Source organism: Pipistrellus hanaki (assembly GCF_964339955.1).
Source record: "Pipistrellus hanaki genome assembly, chromosome: 9".
Classification (NCBI taxonomy): domain Eukaryota; kingdom Metazoa; phylum Chordata; class Mammalia; order Chiroptera; family Vespertilionidae; genus Pipistrellus; species Pipistrellus hanaki.
In genome coordinates, this window is record NC_140511.1 from 72672500 (window position 1) to 72691549 (window position 19050).

The window sequence follows — 19050 nt, forward strand, 5'->3', positions numbered from 1 at the left end:
CCTGAAACCACACGGGACCCTTGCTGCCTTCCGTGACCTGTGTGTCCTGTAGAGCAGAGGCAAGGCTGGCAGTGTGCTTGTCACAGCCTTGATGAAAGCACCCCTTAGTCACCTGACACCTCAAAGGACTCAGTGCGTGACCTGCCCCATCTAGATCGCTCCCTGAGCAGCAGCCTGTTATCCCAGTGCTTCCCCGTGGCTCAAGCATGTCAAACTCGTGGCCGGAGGGCCGCAACTTCCTGTGACAGCTTCTCAGTGGTGTTGGTGGGGGAGGGTGGATGGAGGTGGTGTGGATGGGGGGTGGGGAGGATGAAGGAGAAGCTGGGTTAAGAGACGAACAGGCAGCAAGGGGATGGAAACCAGTTCTATTCCTTGGTGGCAAGGGCTTGACCTCTAAGCCTTAATCCTCCCAGTTCCCCAGTATTTAAAATTAATGGGATAATTACGTTACCTGCTCCTAGAGCTTTTGTGAAGATTAAATGGCAAGGCATCCAAGAACACATGGGAAAGCTGCCCCGTGTCAGCTCTGGTTGTTAATGGCAGGAAAGGAGCAAGCCCTGCACATTCACTGTTCCATCTGCTACAGCAGCAGGTGTGACCATGTTCCCATCCTCCCTTTGTCAATGCAGAAACCCGCTCATCAAGGTTAAGTCACCCGCTGGTAAGTGGCCTGGTTAGGGCTCGGGCCCAGCTTTCTCCAGCGTCCTTGGCCACGCCACTCTGCAAGGGCCACGGAGCTCGGTGGCTTCGGCTCCATTGGGGATACAGGAACTGCAGGGGAGGTGAGAAATCCTCCCACCTGAGACACCAGGTGCCTCTGCTGGCTCCTGGGAGCTGAGCCCCCTCTGTTCAGGTTGAGCGCCTTTTGAATTCATCCCCCCGTTTTTCTCCCACTCCCTATGACCCACAAAAATCTTCAAGTCCTGTCCTGTGGGCTTCAGTAAAAAACTAACCTGAAGCAGGAGCCAGCGTCGGTGCCAGGAGAGCTGGGCATTCCTTTAGCCAGGTCCTGCTGAGCAGAGCCATCTGGGGGCATGGGAGACGGCGGGCATCAGTAACTGGACCACTCATAAGTGTTTGCTGCTTTCATCTCACGCTCATTTAAAGGGCTGGTTTCCCACCTTTGGGGAAGATGGGTAGTAGACACCATACTTCCGGTTGGCCTGACCCTCATATAAAAACCCAGGTTCTCCCTAGCCATGCCTCCTGACAAATGTTCATTTCCATCACAAAGGGCCACATGGGGAAGGACCCGGGTTGGTCAGGAGGCAGAGGGGCCGAGGGGACAGCAGGCCTCCATTGGGGTCTTAGGAAGGAAGGGGTAAGCTTAGGATTGGCTGCTGTGAATAATGTGGGCAGGCTCTGGGCTACAGGTGTGTTCCCTCATCCAGGACCTTTACCTCCCCTTTCTGGTGATTTTCAAGGCCAAAGGCATTGACGTCAGGACCAGACATTAGGGTCTTTCCCACACCAGTTCTCTACACACACTCAGTGGGCACCACATCCAAAAGGCATTAGTCAAGCTCCATGGCCTGGCATTTGCAAATTTCCAGGAAGCGCGTCCAGTGTGGTGCAACGGGCCTCCCCGATTTTGTCCCTAAGCCGAGATGGTATCAGAAACGAGAGAGAGTTTTCGTTACTTTTCTAATGTATTTTGACTCTGGAGACCATTGGCTACCTGGCCATCGGGAAGTTTTCCAGCGGTTGATCATTTACAAGAACTATTTGAACCTGTAACTGCTGACTTCCAAGTACTGATAATTCCTAAGCATTCTCTTACCTGCATGGCGTTGACTTTCGTACAACTTCCTTGTTTAGTGCTCACATGTCTGTCTGTGGTTTAATTGTCCTTTTTACAACTGCTTCAAGCCCAGGAGGGGGATGGGGGAGAGGATTTCCTCGTGGTATTCTCTGGTTGTTGCCAGAGGACACTAATCCCCAGGAGAGCAGACCATTCATTCTTCCTTCCAGGAAATGTTAAGAGCTCCTAGAGGGAAGTCTTGAGCTTCTATTAGCCGTAAGCTCTTGGGAAAGACTCTGATGGCTTTTTAATGCCTTGTCTGTGAGTGGAGATAAGATATCTGCTTCGGTAATGCCTGCCATAGATTTACAGTCAAGTCGGAATTAGACTCCTCCACTGAAGAAGGGGATGTTCTTGGCTGCTGGCATCTATGTTGCACTAGCCCAGTGGTCGGCAAACTCATTAGTCAACAGAGCCAAGTATCAACAGTACGACTGAAATTTCGAGAGCCAATTTTTTTAAAACTTAAACTACTTCTAATGCCATTTCTTCAAAATAGACTTGCCCCGGCCGTGGTATTTTGTGGAAGAGCCACATTCAAGGGGCCAAAGAGCCGCAGGTGTCTCTCGAGCTGCAGTTTGCTGACCATGGCACTAGCCGTACAGCCTTGGACACGTACCACACGGTCAAGTTCAGTACAGCCCAGCAAGTTGAACAGCAAATGACTTGAGAGCTACTCGTGGAGGTGATGGCACTGGGGCCATATTTACAAACACACTGGACCTGCAGTGCAGATGGCTTCTGGTCAGGATGTCAGGAGCTCTGAGAAAGCTCCCACCCCTCCGGACTTCCCTTTGGTGTATTCAGCTTCTGGGAGTGAGTGTCACCAGGACATCGATTTCACTGCTTCAGCCAAAACCCAATTCCCATGGTCTGGAGAAAATAGTTTCTCTCTCACATAGAAGTTCGGGCTGGTGGAAGGTCTGAGGAGGTCAGATGGTTCTGCTCCGAGGGATGGTCCATGGACCCAGGTTCTCTCCATCATGTTGCCTCACCAACCACCAGGTGTTGCCCTCATCCCTGTGAGTAAATTCTGCTCATCACTCACTCCCTGACACACTTCCCATTGGTTGCAATCACATGGCCAATATTTAGCTGCAAGGTAGGTTGGAAAATACCTTCTCTGGCTGGGCAGTCATGTGTCTGTCTAGCCACAACACACAGGGAGAGGAAGTGAGGGAGACTCATTACTAAAATAAAGAAGAGAAGGGATAGTGAGAAAAACTGGCATGGCTTCATTGATCAGTTGCTTTCCTGAGACCAGGTTTCATGGAAAAAGAGAAGAGAAAGGCTGCCTGGGTGTGGGGGTGGGGTTTGGGGTGGAGGTGAGTGTGGGTGCAGGTGTGGGTGAGGGTGAGGGTGTGGGTGCAGTGCTGGTGGATGCTTCTTGAGGCTGAAGACCAGGTCTCCTTAATTTGGTGCCCACAGGAGCTAGCACACAGTAGACTTCCCAATAAAGGTTCACTTGTGTCCTACCTTCTACAGACCCACACAGGATTTCACCTGTATTAGTAGTAAGTGATGGTTGAAATTACACTGAATTGACCAGAATGGCAGACCAATAGAATTAACATCGACTTGACTTGCTCATTGTAAATCTACCTCAGCAGTGCCTTTTACCCTAAAAATAATTTCATTCAACACCTGCAGAGGGCGCCGGCCAGGTGACTCAATGGGTTGGAGCATCATCCCACACACCTATGTAAACCAAAAGGGTTGTGGGCTTGATTCCCGGCAGGGTGCATATGGGAGTAACCAACCGATGTTTCTCACATAGATGTCTCTCCCTTCCTCACTCTAAAATCAATAAACATATCCCCGGGTGAGGATTAAACCAAACCAAACAAGACACCTGCAGAGGGATCTGGTGTTTGGGCTCGGATTCACCGACCAGGACCAAGCTCCCATCCCACCTCCTTGCTTCCCAGCCTTAATTGACTGCAGGTGTGTGGAGTGGGGATGGCAGCTCATAGCAGCCTCCCAACCACACGAGTTTCCCCTGGGCAGGAGGAGGAAGGGATAGAAGCTCTGGGAGAGGGTAGGAGGTTGACAGTGAAGAGCAGCATCAGCATGCTGAGCTCCTGTTCCTGTTACAAAGACCAGCATTTCCAAGGGGCCAGTGGCATGACGGTGCCGTGTTCTCCCCAACTCCCGGAGAGGCGGGCAAGGAGGTAGGGAGGGAGGGCTAGGAAGGGAGGAGCACACACTTCCAGGGGCCCTCTCTCTTGAGGGTCTTCCCTTAATCCTGGCTTAACTGCTGATCACACTTCTGGATCAGGAACAGCCCCTACCAGGGACCTAGGACAGTGGTCAGCAAACTGTGGCTCTCGAGCCACATGCGGTTCTTTGACCTCTTGAGTGTGGCTCTTCCACAAAATATCACGGCCTGGGCGAGTCTATTTTGAAGAAGTGGCGTTAGAAGAAGTTTAAGTGTAAAAAAGAAATTGAAAAGAAATTTCTCTCAAAAGAAATTCCAATCGTTGTACTGTAGATATTTGGCTCTGTTGACTAATGAGTTTGCCGACCACTGCCCTCCTGACTTCTTGCCTATGTTGCCTTCCTCACTCCTCTTACCACTGCACTGTAATTGGCTATGTATTTACCTTCTTGCTCTCACCTGAGTGCACAGGTAAAGGGCAGCCCTGTGGGCACCATTTCCTGCCACCAGCTGAGATGGGTTCTGTTCTCAGGGTGACTCCCAGAGAAGAGGTCATTGGCCATATCCTCGTTGGTGACTCAAGATTCCTCTTACACCCAAAAGCCACACAGGAAGGGAAATGTACGCCTACTCTTCACCCCGGCGCAGCTGGCGCTTGCCCAATATGCCCAGCAGGTGGCGCCATTGTGCTCCTTATCCTCAACCCTGGCCTAATAGAGAAAACAAAGACCAGGAGAGTAGGGACCTGGCGTCTCTCCTAGGATCCCTGGCGAGAAGAGGAAGCCCCCAGACCCAGACCCAGGCCCCCTCATACAGAACTCGCCTTCCCCACTCAGGCCCAAAGCAACCAAAGGAGAGAGTAGGAGAGAACTGGAGGCAGGGCAGGCCCACTGAGGGAGCCCATTAAGCTTGTTCCCAGGCTGAGCTCTGGAAGCACCCACTCATAGCTTCTATGGCTGAGTAATGGGTGCTAGGAATCCCACCACTGAGACCCATCAGATACGATTCTTCTAAGCGAGGTTTTATTAGCAGTAACCACCCAAGTCCAAGGCTCAGCTCACAAGGCCTTGTACTATGTAAATTTCCTGTTATACTGTTAAATAAGATTCAACTGGTTCATTTTATTTTTTAAACTTTTAAATTGGTTTCAGAGAGGAAGGAAGAGGGAGAGAGACAGACAGACATATCAATGATGAGAGGGAATCATTGATCGGCTGCCTCCTGCACTCCCCACACTGGGAATGGAGCCCACAACCAGGGCTTGTGCCCTGCCAGGGAATCTAACCGTGTCCTCCTGGTTCCTAGGTGGATGCTCAACAGAGTACATTTTCAAGATCTCATCCAGCAAGTAAAGGGAACCCCAGAGCTGCAGAAAGGAAGATGTGTGAAAAGGCAGGATGAGGAAATCACAAACAAAAAAGAGAATAAAGGGTGCTTTCAGGCCAGGCTGCCTCCCTGTGTATGTGTGTGTGTGTGTGTGTGTGTGGGGGGGGGGGGGCCTCACCTTCCTCTGCTAGTGAGAAGCCCTCGGCGGTAGATGACCTCATTGGTGCTGAGCTCAGAATTCCGACCACATTCCTGGGGGGAGTTGTAACGGTAACTAGATCGGGGTTTGGTGGTGTGGGCTGTGCCCCGGGGACTCCATTTGGGGCTGTTGCTTCTTTTTATCAGTTTGTGGGGCAGGTGGTAGGGTGAGGGTTCAAGCGCACGGGGGTGGGGTGGGTGAGGCTTGGAGCCCCCTCTGTGTCTTCGCCGCTGAGGAAGAGAGAGGAGGTCTAATCGTTCCTGACAATGCAGCTTAGAGGGAATTAATTATACATGGAGGCGTCTGAGACATGGAAGTGGCCAATCAATGTGAGTTCAACTTCAAACACGTACAGATGCCTCTGTGGGGTAAGCTTCCTCGGGCTGAAGGCCCATCAGCTCAGGAAGGGGTGGGAGGGGTGGAGAGGAGGAGGAGGAGGAGGAGGAGGAGGAGGAGGAGGAGGAGGAGGAGGAGGAGGAGGAAATCTCCTCCGGATTCTTCCCACAGCCTCCTACATGGTCTCCCACCACCAGACCTGCCACCCTGCTCTCCTCGCCTCTACCCTCGCTCCTGTGAGCTGCAGGTCCTCTCCAGACGGAGATCGATGCCGTTCCCTTGCCTAAAATTCTCACACGGCTTCTAATGCTACCAGAATCAAGTCCTAACTCGGAAACATGCCACGAGGGTTCTTCCCAATCTGGTTTCTCCCCACATTTTTATTGGATGAAACACGATGAACAAAATGGGCTCTGATCAGAATAAACAGTGTGAGGCCCTGGGCGATGATCCTGACAGCTGTGCGCACAGGGGGAGGAAGAAGGGAGTGCGAGGGTGTCCAGCTGTCACTCTGCCTGTTCCCGAGGCCAGACTGGGTCTTGCTCACCATTTTGTCCCCAGCCCCTGGCTCACTGTCTGCCCTTGGTAGCTGCTCCGTCAGCATTGAAGGCGTGCAGGCATAAATGAAGGAGCGGATGAATGGCACTTCTTTCTCCCCCACGGTGCCAGGCTAGCCCGTTCCCTGCTGCCCAGACTAATCTCTGAGCTGGAGTGGGCGCTGCTACCGGACACTGGCGCCAAGGAGAAGAGAGCACGGCCTGTGACACGGGCTGTTTGGCAAATGTTATGTTCCTCTTGATTCCTCAGTTAGATCCGAGTTCCTTTCTCTCTCCCCATTGGGCTGAGCACTGTGACATCGCTAACTAAATGCATTCTAGATCAGTGTTTCCCAAACTTTTGACATATGTGTACCCCTTCTATAAATTTCGTAATGCTGAGTACCCCTCGTACTCATGAGAACGTAGAATTAGGCGCAGCTAAGCACGGTGCAGTGCATATCCCCACCAAACTCTGGTGCAACGCGAACCCCCACCAAACTCTTCCCGTACTCATGGGGGTATGCGTACCACACTTTGGGAAACACTGTTGGGTGATGTAACAGCTCTAAGGAAGCAAACAGTGGCCTTGTGATGGAGGGTCTGATGGGTCTGGTGCAAATCCCGACTCAGAGACTCCTGGGCAAGTGTCTGAGAGAACTGATTTGTCTGTAACGTAGTGGTGATGAATGCCTTATAAAGTGACTGTGGGGACATAAAGAAGTAATTTAGATAGAAACCAGCTGCTGCCAAAACCATTTTGGCTCAGTGGTAGAGCATCGGTCTGCGGACTGAAGAGTCCCAGGTTCGATTCTGGTCTAGGGCATGTACATTGGTTGTGGGCACGTTCCTGGTGGGGAATGTGCAGGAGGCAGCCGATCGATGTTTCTCTCTCATCGACATTTCTAGCTCTCTATTCCTCTCTCTTCCTCTCCGTAAAAAATCAATAAAATATATTAAAAAAAAAAAAAAAAGAAAAGAAAAGAAACCAGCTGCCACCCCTCATGCAATGGAGTGGGGCTCCCACCAGTAGCAATTTGACCTCCTAAACCAGGGGCCTGAGGATGGATGAGCTGTCCTGGGTCTGCGAAACCCATGAATTCATATGAGCACATTGTGTAAGTGCATGACTACATTGAGACCTACTCTTCCTCATCTTTTGTTTACAGATAAAAGCAGCCTGGCCAGCATGGCTCAGTGGTTGAGTGTTGACCTATGAACCAGGAGGTCATGGTTCGATTCCCAATCGGGGCACATGCCCGGGTTGTGGGCTCAATCCCATGTGGGGCTTGCAGGAGGCAGCCTGTCAATGATTCTCTCTCATCAATGATCTCTCTCTCTCTCTCTCTCTCTCTCTCTCTCTCTCTCTCTCTCTCTCCCTTCCTCTAGGAAATCAATAAAAACATTTTTAAAAGCACCACTTAATCATTCTCACTGTAAAATGTGTAAGCATTCCAGGTCATAATTGTTAAAGCACATTAAGAGCTCCCTACTATCCCAGTATGGCTCTGCATGCCTTAACTGGTTTAGCTCCCTTGAAACCCAGGAGGTAGATACTTCCAGGATTGTTCCTAGTTGACAGATGAGGAAACTGACTCCAAGGGAGACTAAGTTGTCAAAGGCCCCACAGTCAGTAACAGCTGATCTGACTTCAAGTCAAACCAAGCAGCCTGGCCCCAGAGCCCAGCACCACTGGTGTCAGTGTTTCTCAAAGTGTGGCACCCTCACCTGCAGCATCAGCATCGCTGGGGAACTTGTTGGAAATGCAAACCCTTGGGCCACACCCCAGGCCAACGGAACCAAAGCGCTCTGCTTTGTAACAAGCCCTCCGGGGCAGTCTGAGACTCGTTCAAGTTTAAGAACCCTGCACTCTGCTGGTACGCCGCTTCTCCCTCCTGCAGCTAGTCCTCCTGCCAGTGGAGTGCCTGCAGCTAATGAAATGAACAAATCACCGCTGTTACCTCCTCATAACTCCTGTTCAAGCCCTTCTTCCTGCACCTGATGGCAGAAGCAGCAGAAGGAAAAGGCCCTCCCCAAATGGCCGAAGCCCTCCATTGTCCTGCCCGAGTCCTGAGCTCTCCTCTGACTGGATCACGCAGCCCTAGGGGCCGCTCACTGCTCATACGCCCTTCGTGCAGAGAGGAAGGATAGAGCGCCTGGCTGTGACCTGAAATGCCGTTATCCCTTGCCCAGAACCCTGCATCTCAAATGGTGCAGCAAGCAGATTGCGGCCCAGGACTCTCCAGGCCCCCGCCCAGCTGTTGTGCCTGGGCAGCTGGCCCTCCCCCGTGCTCCCTCTGACATCCAGATGGCAGCAGGCAGCTCCAGGCCTGAGGACCCGGCCAGCTGTGTATTTGGTGAACCAGAGAGCTGGCAGACGCAGCTTATCTGCAGGGCTCACAGGGGCAGCATGCAGGCAGCCAAGAAAAGCCAGGGGGCTGTAGCCTTGGCCCAGTCCAGGGAGTTTTTTTGCTTTGATTCTGGATGTTTGTTAAGTGAGTCTGTAATGACAACCATTCCAATGAGTGCGTGCTCTGGGTCAGGTGACTGGCACCACAGCTGCCCTATGGGGGTGAGGGGGTGGGGGGATAGTGTGCTAGTATTCACATGGGAGGAAACGGAGGCTGAGTGTGGTCCCAGCACTGGTCAGGGTGAGGACAAGTGTTCCCTGGAGCTTAGCTCAAGATGGAGCAGGACCACCCACCGCTGTCAGACTGAGATCGGAGGGAGAAACGAGACTTATACCTTGATTGGGGGGACTTGTGTGTGTGTGTGTGTGTATAAAATTGACTTCAGAGAGGAAGGGAGAGAGAGAAACATCAATGATGTGAGAGATTAATTGGTCGGCTGCCTCCAGCACGCCCTCTACTGGGGATCGAGCCTGCAACCTGGGCATATGCCCTTGACCAGAATGGAACCCGGGACCCTTCAGTCCACAGGCCATCGCTCTATCCACTGAGCCCAACCAGACATGAAGTAATTTAGAATATGAATCACCTGCCACACTTGACATTAACAAGGACCCCACTGCCTTTACGAGGAACAGCCTTCTGAAATGGCCTCATTCTGGTCCCTTTCCAACGGAGCCTCTTCTGTTCTCCCCCAGCTGCTGGCTCGGGGAGCCTCCTGGGCCTTCGCCCCGGGTCTCTGATGTGGAGAGCAAAGTGCTCTGGGCACTCAGTAGGACGTATCCTGTGTTTGGGCGCCGTGGGCAGATCCTGGGACAGGCTGGGAGCTGGGCCTTGGGTCTGGTGCCTGGGAGTCAGGCGCTGGTTCGAAGGGACAGTCCCTCTTCCATTCCTGAATTCTGGCCTTTGGCGTTTCAATACAAAGCACTGGACAAAATGGGGCTCAAAAGTCAGCTCTGAGAGCAAGCTTCCTGTGCCTGAGGCCAAAGCGAGATTTTTTTCACCACCTTCACCTGCTGTCCCTTTGTAAAAAGGGCTTGCTGACTCCTATCTCTTAGTCCCAGCTTGAGGAGCGAGAGCAGGAGAGCGAACCCTGGCTCGGGGCTGCTTTGCCCTGCAGCCTGGGAAGGCGGGCAGGCCCCACTCCCTGTGCCTGTTTCCCAAGGTCCCCGGATGGCCAGTTCTCCTGAACCCCGCTATCTGATAAGGGGGAGGAGGAGGGAGGGGGTGGAGAGAGAGCAGGGTCCAGTATGGGGTGTGGGAGAGAAGGCAGCAAATGATCAGCCTCTAGAAGGCTGGGGCCTGGGGAACGCCAGGGTCAGGTGGGAAGTGAACTTGAACCCAAACCATGGGACTCAACTCCTACCCACCACCATCACTAGGTGCCGCATGCCTGCGAGACTCCATCTCTCGGAGCCCGGGTGTCTCATCAGTGAGACAGAGATGATAAGGTGCCCATTCAGGAAGCGGCTCGGTGGATGCAGGGAGAAAAGGCCTAAGTCACTTACCTCAGGGCCTGGCACATGTGCGTGCTCAGTGCGTGTCCATTGCCTTCCCTCCGGAGATGGTGTAGGAGGTGAGGTTCTGGGGCCCGAGTCACGAGCCGCATCAGCGGTTCTCGGTGTAGCCAGCTCTGTTAGCAGGGAGCTGCCCTTGGCCATGAGCCGTGGGAGGCAAACCAAGATGTTCCCCTGGAAGCCCTCCCTCTCCTCTACCTGCCCCTTGAGCCGAGGTTAGAGCCATCCCCGAGGGGCTTTCAGAGAACAGGCCCCGTGGCCACACCAGTCACCTGCCTGCCCCCCCACCTCCTCGCTCAGACAGACTGCCCGTCAGGAGCGCCGGCCCGCTGCCTCCCTCTAATTGCAGCCTGGTTTGCGTTCATCAAGGAGCAGCAGGGATTCCAAATTAAATTCCAGCGTGCAATTTATTCCGGATAGCAGGCCTATTGAGAGACTGTCTGCGGAAGCCCGCCTCCCTTTTGGAGGCAGAAATTTGCTGCTGCCAGTGGTGCCGTATGTCCCTCCCCTCCCTCCACCTGCTCCTCGCCTCCCCCCATGCCACACACTTATCTCCTGGGACCCAGGCTCCCTGGGCTACTGGCCAGCCAGTCCTGAATGTCACCGAAGGGGCTGCTGAGGCATCGGGAAGGTCTTACACGTGGGGATAGGGGAGCCAGGGCCGCCACGGGCTTGTCTGTCTTAGGAAACTGTGCTCGACAGGGTGTCTCCCGGGCACATCCCGAGATGACAAATGAGCCCTTGCTGAGCGGAAGTAAGGGCTTGGGAACCTCATTTTGAAAATCAGGCTCATCCTCCTATCAGTGTTCACTCACCTGAAAGGCTGCTCGGGGCCCAGGCAAATCCCACTGTCCCGGCTTCCCATCCGTGGGTCATGCCCTCCTGCTGGGCCCAGCTGCCAGGGGCTTTCAGACTGGCTCCTGCGGCCGATTTCCCAGACCCTGAAATGTGGTGGCAGTCACATGGGCGTCAGGATTAAGATGGCAAAGTCACTGAGAACTGCAGAGGTGAGGAAGCAGCGGTCCGACCTCTGCCCTTCCTTCTTTGCTGTGCCCATCAGCAGTGCCAGGCAGAGCACCTCTCCGAAGGGGCACCTTACATGGGCAGCAGGTCTGTGGCTGTGTCCTGTCAGGGACGAGCCCGTCCCCAGGAAGCCCTGGGCACAGACGAGGACAGGGAGATACCACACACCCTCTGGGCCCGGGGATCCCTGGAGTGGGAGGTGAGGGTCAGGGAAGCCAAAGGGAGGCGAGCTGAAACCCTGGGGACACTCGTTTGGAGGAAAGGGTTTCCACAGAGCCAGCCCTGCGGGGAAGGCAATCTGCGTCTCCCCTGGGTCCCTGGATTCGGCTCCCAAACTGGCACAGATCGCCTGCCACTCGGTGGAACCGCAGCACTGAGGCTTTGGGACTGAGTGAGTTCGGGAGCAGCAAAGAGCCGCCTGGGAAGAAACAACCAGTTCTGAGCTGGAGGCAGGAGGCAGATACCTCCACCCAGGCGGAAGGCAGCGATGTCGTGCACCTGTTTTCTCAGAGCGAGCGGGGAACAGGGAGGAAAGATGTGCCCCGCCAGCACGGCCAGGGGTGACCCTGAGAGGGGGCGGCTGAAAGGCTTAGAAAAGACAGACAAAAGGAAAGCTGGGTCTCTGTGGGATGCTGCTTCTCTGAGAGACAGCCACCACGCCCACAAGCCCTGTCTTTATTTTATAGCAGATGCCAGGAGGCAAAGAGAGGGCGTGGTCAAGATGTTTACAACATTCCCGTGGGTTTTGGTCCTACTCAACTATTGTACATGCACCTGAACTCTATCAAGCCCACATTACTCAGGCACCTGGGGCCACATGTTCGGACCATAGGTCCAAGCTCACAACTACAGCTGTTGGCTATCATTGCGCTGGGATGGTCCTGCCCTCCCAGCTGGGACTTGCACGTGGCCACGAGAGGACTGTGCCCTCTCGTTAGTCCGAGGCTTGAACCGGTCCAAATGCTGTAGCCGCTCTCCACAGAAAAAGGGGACATTGCCGTCCTAAACTGATGGAAGGTTTAAAACTCAGTGGTTGGGGCCCAAATCTGAAATCGGGGACGTACTAGGTTTAGGTCTCAGAACAAGCTCTTTACCTCGCTGTCCCTCAGTTTCCCAATCTGCAAAGCGGGTAGAGTAACAGTACCCAACTCTCAGTAATATTTTCCTTGAAGGACAGACAGCAAACAGCGTAAGCCTTTTGGGCCATATGACTTCTATTGCAAGTCTTCACCTCCACCTTTTATTGTGGAATAAAAGCAGCCACAGAAATAGTCAGTGAACGGACATGGCTATGTCCCAATAAAACTTTATTTACAAAACAAGTGGTGGGGCCCTGTCCAGTTTGGCTCAGTGGATAGAGGGTGGGCTTGCAGACTCAAGGGTCCCAGGTTCAATTCCGGTCAAGGGCATGTACCTTGGCAGCTGCCCCTCAGCTCTGCAGAGTTTGACATGTAGGAAGAAAGCCCAAAAATTGCCATGTCTTCTGGCTCTGTGAAAGAAGCCATGTATGTTTATGTGAAACACCCTGAACTTCAATCGCTGGCAACGAACAGGTTCACCATAAAGAGAGAGTTGTCTACAATAAGGTGACCAGACGTCCTGCTTTTTGCGAGACAGTCCCAATTTTTAACCATTTGTCCTGCGTCCCATGGCGTTTTTATTTTTATTTTTTGAAATTTATTTATTTATCTATTTATTTTAATATATTTTATTGATTTTTTTTTGCCCCTCTCCCTCCCATACATACCTTCCCTTCCCCAGAGTTTTATGTCCATTGGTTGTACTTATATGCATGTATACAAGTCCTTCGGTTGATCTATTATCTCCCCCAGATCTCCCTCCCCTTCCCGCTGTAATTTGACAGTCTGCTTGTTGCTTTACTGTCCAAAAATTGGGACTTTTAAAAATGCCGCTGGATGCGTGACAAATTGTTAGAAAATCAGGACTGTCCTGCCAAAAGCGGGGCGTCTGGTCACCTTAATCTACAAGCCAATTAAAATATTCAGCCTGCGGGGTGAACACCACCTCGGGCTGTTGGTTTGAGCATAGAGACAAGAACCAAAGACGAAATCAACACATCCATTTTAAGAGTGGATGCAAGTGCCCAGTCATTTTTCAAAGGGCAGGTCTCCCTAGTAAAGGCTGATAAGAAAATAATGTTGGCTATGAATCTGGTATAAAATAATATTTTATATTATATGTCAATCGTAATTAAAAAATAAAGAAATCCACTCCCTTTCTTTGTCCCTGATTCTATTATATTCACCGGGGAAGGGGGTCTGAGGGGTGCAGGAAGAGATGGGACAAAAATCTTACACCTCTGGATGAAGACAGTGGCGGGGCGTAAGGGCATGGGGGTGGAGTGGGAAATCAGGTGAAAGGGAGCTATGAGGGGGGTGGGGGGGAAGAGGAACACCTGTAATAATCTGAACAATAAAGATTTATTTAAAAAAATAAAGAAATCATGGCTACTAACTAAAAGTCTGCTATTACATTCTATTTCTCAAATCTAAACCTTCAGGCCTTCTGTTGGGGAGGATGGGGACTGCAGAGTGAACTCCAGGGCACTGAGCCACCCTGCTCGCTCCAAAGGCCACACTGAGGTCATAAAAATGCATTAGGCAAGGAGCAGAGTGAGAGGGAGGACAGGAGCGAGAGGGGAGGAGGGACAGAGGAAGAAAGAGGACAGCAGAGGACGAGAGGGAAAGGGGAGGAAAGAAAGTAGATCTCCACTCCCTTTTCAAGGCTGACTCCTCCTTCTTCTCGGATCCCTGACGCGTCTGTTCCCAGCTGGAGCAATCTGGTTTCTGGTTGACATGGACCATTTGATATTTTTGCTTGACTGACTCTTCCCTGGGAAATTTGCTCCTATGAGAAGGTGTCAGTAAAGAAGAGAGAGGAAAACCATGACAGGAGGCCAGAAACCTTACACTTTTCAACATTTTTTTTCTCTCCTCTAACTCATACGGTTTCATAGCCAAACCTAGGGCCAACCTGCTGGCCTCCCCCTCAGGGGAGAGAGCGGCAGCCTACTTCCATCTTCAGGAAGTTTCTCCCCCGGCACTCACCACCGTCCCCCTATGAGTCTCCCTGGGAGTTCTGTTCAGGTCCCTAATAAAAATAACTCCGAAGTCATGTATTTCTGTTTCCTAACATAAACTGTCCAGTTTGCCAGAGATCATTACCAAATCATATAATGGAACCATTGCATTTTTTAAAAAAATATATTTATTTATTTATTTATTTTTTACAGAGAGGAAGAGAGAGGGCTACATCGATGAGAGAGAATTATCGATCAGCTGCCTCCTGCACACCCCCAACTGGGGATGTGCCTGCAACCAAGGTACATGCCCTTGACCGGAATCGAACCCGGGACCTTTCAGTCCCCAGGCCGACGCTCTATCCACTGAGCCAAACCGGTTTCGGCCCATTGCATTTTTGATAACTACAGACTCCAATGATGGGTTATGCCTACAAAAATTAAAGAATTAAATTCCCTTTTATCACTGCATACAAAGACGTTAAGGTCTAATATGTATTGAGTCCCAATTTGCTGCTGAGGAAGACTCCTTTCAGTGGAGGATGGAGTGTCTGTACCGCAAACCACTGCATGGCCCAAGGTCCTAGTCCCCAGGTGGGCTGAATGTGCTGTCTTCACTCTCTCCTGGAGACCATGCTTCTTAAGACCCCTTCTCAGTGTGATCCTAGGGGCACATGTGTCGATGGAAGCACGGTCATTATCCTCAGGGGTTGGGCTTACTGGACATACAGCCTTAGGTTTTGCAGACCTTGTGTTTAGTTTCCCATGTGGATTTCAACTTTGGCCAAGACCAAGGCCAAAGTTGCTTCCCCTGTTCATGGGTGGCAGTAGAGGTGACCTCCCAACTCTCCATGCCACTGTCCTGGAGGCATCAGTCAACACGTGGTTCTAAAATGAGTCTTGTAAGACCAGCCAGGATGCCCCCATCACTGATGGGGCCAATCTGCACCATTTGTGGCTCTGAACTCATCATCGGCACGTTGTGCTAGAGTTGCAGTGTGGCTCCGCCTGGTTCCAGTTTCATCCGGCACAGGTCAGGGTCTGTTCTTGGCTTTCACAGTGACCTCTTCCTTCCCCCAAACAGCACTGTAGTGGAAGCACTTCATGCCAGTCTTCTTAAGTGGCATCCGGGGCCTGTGATGCGAACTAGAATTCGTGATTCCACCTCTGCCTTCCAATCACCATCAGCTGTAGAACCCTTAAAAGCCCATCACATGGAGACCCCGTCAATAGACTCTTCCTTTTCCCGCCTTTCCTGTGGCATAAATTCACTGCAGAAGTCGTGACAGATGTGAGGAGTCCATTGTTTACATCGCCATAGAAGAGCAAGGTGGGTTAAGAAAGGCGAAGAACCATTCACACCAATAGAAAGAATGAAACTGCATGTTTATTTGAAAGGTATAAAATTAAAAAAACAAAAAAACAGAACACAACCCTAGCCAAAAAAAAAAAAGTACAACTGCACACACCTTTCCAGTTTACATCAACTTTAAACATCACGCACCATTAACCACTTAGTTGCATTGTTAAGAATTGTCGATTTCAAACGAGAGGGAGCGGAGGCCGGTGGTAAGCTAGCTTATCACAGCGAAAATAAAAAAAGGACTTTTGGATTTCAATTGAGAGAGGAGAGCAGAGATGGTTCTCCAGTTGGCATCGATTTAGGCAACGTATAAAAAAAATCCTGATCGGAACGAGTTAAAAAATACCGTGGGCCACTTGTTATCTTGAAGAGAGGGCGTGGGAGAACCCCAAAACCCCCTGCAGCTTTGGTGTCCTATTTACATATTTTTAAAAACATTCATTACAAAGAAATCAAATCTGTAATAAAAATGTCCCTGTGTTTGTTTTGTTAAAACAACAGCATTTAATAGGTTTCCCTTATCTACCCGCAGCATTTGTTTCCCTAAAATGCCTGGCAGCAGAATTGTTTGTGAGATTAGTTCACTGCACAATTAATTGAAATTAGAATCCTTTGCTCTAAGCTACTTCCAGGGCACCAGGCAGAAGCAGGGGCCCATCGGAGGGAGAAGCACAGCCATTCCGACTCGCAGGAGGGCACCGTTCGGCCCGAGTCCTCACGCACTCTGGCCGCCTTTGCAAGCCCTCGCCTTACTGGATGACTCAGAAAAAAAAGTGTTATTTTAAAAATAAAAGATGCAGCCGAAACCGGTTTGGCTCAGTGGATAGAGCATCGGCCTGCGGACTGAAAGGTCCCGGGTTCGATTTCGGTCAAGGGCATGTACCTTGGTTGCGGGCACATCCCCAGTGGGGGGTGTGCAGGAGGCAGCTGATAGATGATTCTCTCTTATCGATGTTTCTAACTCTATCCCTCTCTCTTCCTCTCTGTAAAAAAATCAATAAAATATATTAAAAAAAAAAAAAGATGCAGGCAACAAAGTTCCTTTCCTTTCCTTAAAAAAAAAAAAAGAAAAAAATCACCACGTGATTAGCTTTTCGGTAATATCCTCTGGATTTGGTTAAGAAAAGAAGTCTACAGCATAAGGATCACGGGTCACCTCTTCCTCCCTGTCTGCAGGCTCCTTGTGAGTGAGCGTCAGAGCGGCTGCCGAAAGCGTCGTGGGCTGTGGAGAGAAGCCCTGAGTGGGTGGGAGCTGCCCAGAGTGGCTCCGCCTGGTTCCAGTTTCATCCTGTCAGCGTCCTGCCAAATAAGGCCTAGGTTCCTACCCGTTATCTCCCCAGGGGGTGGGCCCCGGGGCTGGCCGGGCGCAGAGAGGGCAGCTAGCAGGAGCACAGAGACCGTGACACATCCTTCGAGGACTCCATCAATGACAATCCCAAGTGCCACGGTGCACAAGCGCCTGGCCCACGGGCCCGTCTGAAGGGGCTTGTACCGGGGGGTCAGCGGGACACAGGCTGGACCCCCGTTTGCATCTTTCTTTGGACCTCACTAAAGAAAACACAACAACAACAAAAAAGACAGCTGTCCTATACACATATAAATAGTCCCTTAACTAGAAGGGAAAAACAAAACAAAACCCAAACACACTGTTTCAAATGCATTTTTAAAAGATTAAAAAAAAAAAAAAAAAAGTCCGAATGGCAAATCTTGACTCCAAATCGTCCACCGTCCGTGTCTCTCAGGAGAGAAACGATGGGATGTCCGAAGGGGCCCAACTCTAACTGTACCCCTGACCCTACATCGATCGGGGCCCGGGGGAGGGGAGAGTGTGCAGGGCAGGGAGCTGGGAGCTCTGGGGGGAGGTTCTCACACGGGTTAGAAACGGCAGTGTCAAGTCCGAATGCACAGGTAACATGACTTCTGCGTGTGAAGGGAACCTGGAGGGCTAGTGTGGAAGCTGCAGGAAGGGCGGCCGGCTGGGTGTGGTTCACAGGCACCAGGGTCACAGCAGGGTGCACATCGCCGGGCCACAGGCAGGTCATAGCAGGAGGCTGCCGATCCCGGAGCCGGGGGAGGGACTGTGGACACAGCGGGCCTCCGCTCCGCTCCTTCCTGCCTGTTCTGGGACGAGGCTGAGGATATGCGGCCAGAGACGCTCTCCAAACGGGGATTCTCAGGCCACGTGTTAAAGCCTGAATCTACCCAGAGTGGACAGGTTCAGGGTCATCCCCAGCACCTAAGTGACACGGCTGACCGCTGAAGAGCGCCCCTCGGGTCACACGTGCTCTCTGGCCACCGCTGCCTCCGCTGCACGGAGCGGAACTCGGAGGACAGTGCGGGATGCTCGCCCGGCCTCCCTGCAGGGCAGCCACACCGGGGCGGCCTCCTGGTGGGTGGGCCCTGTGGCTGGCGGGGCACAGAGAGGACAGCTAGCAGGAGCAGATACCACAGCTGAGAGGGAAAGGCACCCGGACCCCCCAAAAGCTATCAGACGGCAGCCCACAGGGCACGCGGCCCAGTTGCCTGCCCCTCTGCCCATCTGACACGCCACAGAAACCGCTTCCTCAGGCGTCCACGGACCTGCATGACCCTGTCCCCTCCTCTTTCAGGTGAGAGTGGCAACAGAAGGACGATGTGGAGAGGGAGGTTTGACCCTGGGCCGAGCGGGAGCATGACCTCCCAGGAAAGATGCCCACACACATCGTGCCAATGGAGAGGCCAGGAAAACCCCCGCCGGAGGACATCCCTGAAATGTGGGGCAGGAGGGGGATGGAGAGACAGCGGACACCCCAGATCAGTTCCTGAGGCACCCCGACTTCCCGAGGGCAGGTGGTCAGGATGGTACCAGGTCAGAGCGGATGGACCGGTGTGGAGTCTGGAATAGCCGGGTTTTATACTTCTTCGGGGCCCTGGCCGGGCACGGAGTCCCTGGGCGTGGCAGTGCCCTCCGGGGGGCCAGGCTGCCCCGGGCCAAGGCCCGTGTCCTCCACGCTCAGGAGGCTGCTGGCCGCCCGGGAGCTGGCGCTGTCGGCGCTCCCCGACCGGGAGCGGTAAGGCGGCAGGTCGGCCTGGTTCAGGGACTCGGTGTCGGAAGAGTAGGGCGGCGGAGGGAGGTCGTACCACGCGGGTCTGCAATGGGGGAGGCAGGAGAGGAGAAGGAAGAGAAGCGTTAGGAGGAGCCAGGGCACGGCTGACTTCTGCCCAGCTCTGGGCGGATGCTGGTGTGAGGCAGGAGGCCGGCCCTCCGGGCAGAGAGGCCACCCAACGTGGTGAGTACTGAGACGGAATGGCACGGGTCAGTGCCCGCCAGCTGGCCTGTGCCAACGGGCAGGGCCTAACCACA

General features: G+C 52.6%; 2 protein-coding genes across 3 annotated transcripts in view; both read right to left on the reverse strand.

The window, feature by feature from the left end:
* Positions 1 to 10290, reverse strand: part of PRR5L (proline rich 5 like) — a 121456-nt gene extending 111166 nt beyond the window's left edge. Inside the window, exon 1 of the mRNA XM_084894466.1 lies at positions 10273 to 10290. The gene's annotated coding sequence lies outside the window, so the exon portion shown is untranslated. The remainder of the gene's footprint in view (positions 1 to 10272) is intronic.
* Positions 10291 to 15711: 5421 nt separating this feature from the next.
* The window catches only part of LDLRAD3 (low density lipoprotein receptor class A domain containing 3), a 170729-nt gene continuing 167390 nt past the window's right edge, over positions 15712 to 19050 (reverse strand). For both annotated transcript variants that reach the window (XM_084894468.1, XM_084894467.1), the window contains exon 6: positions 15712 to 18836. In XM_084894468.1, coding sequence (XP_084750594.1) covers positions 18599 to 18836 — 238 coding nt within the window. In that variant the 3' untranslated portion in view covers positions 15712 to 18598. The remainder of the gene's footprint in view (positions 18837 to 19050) is intronic.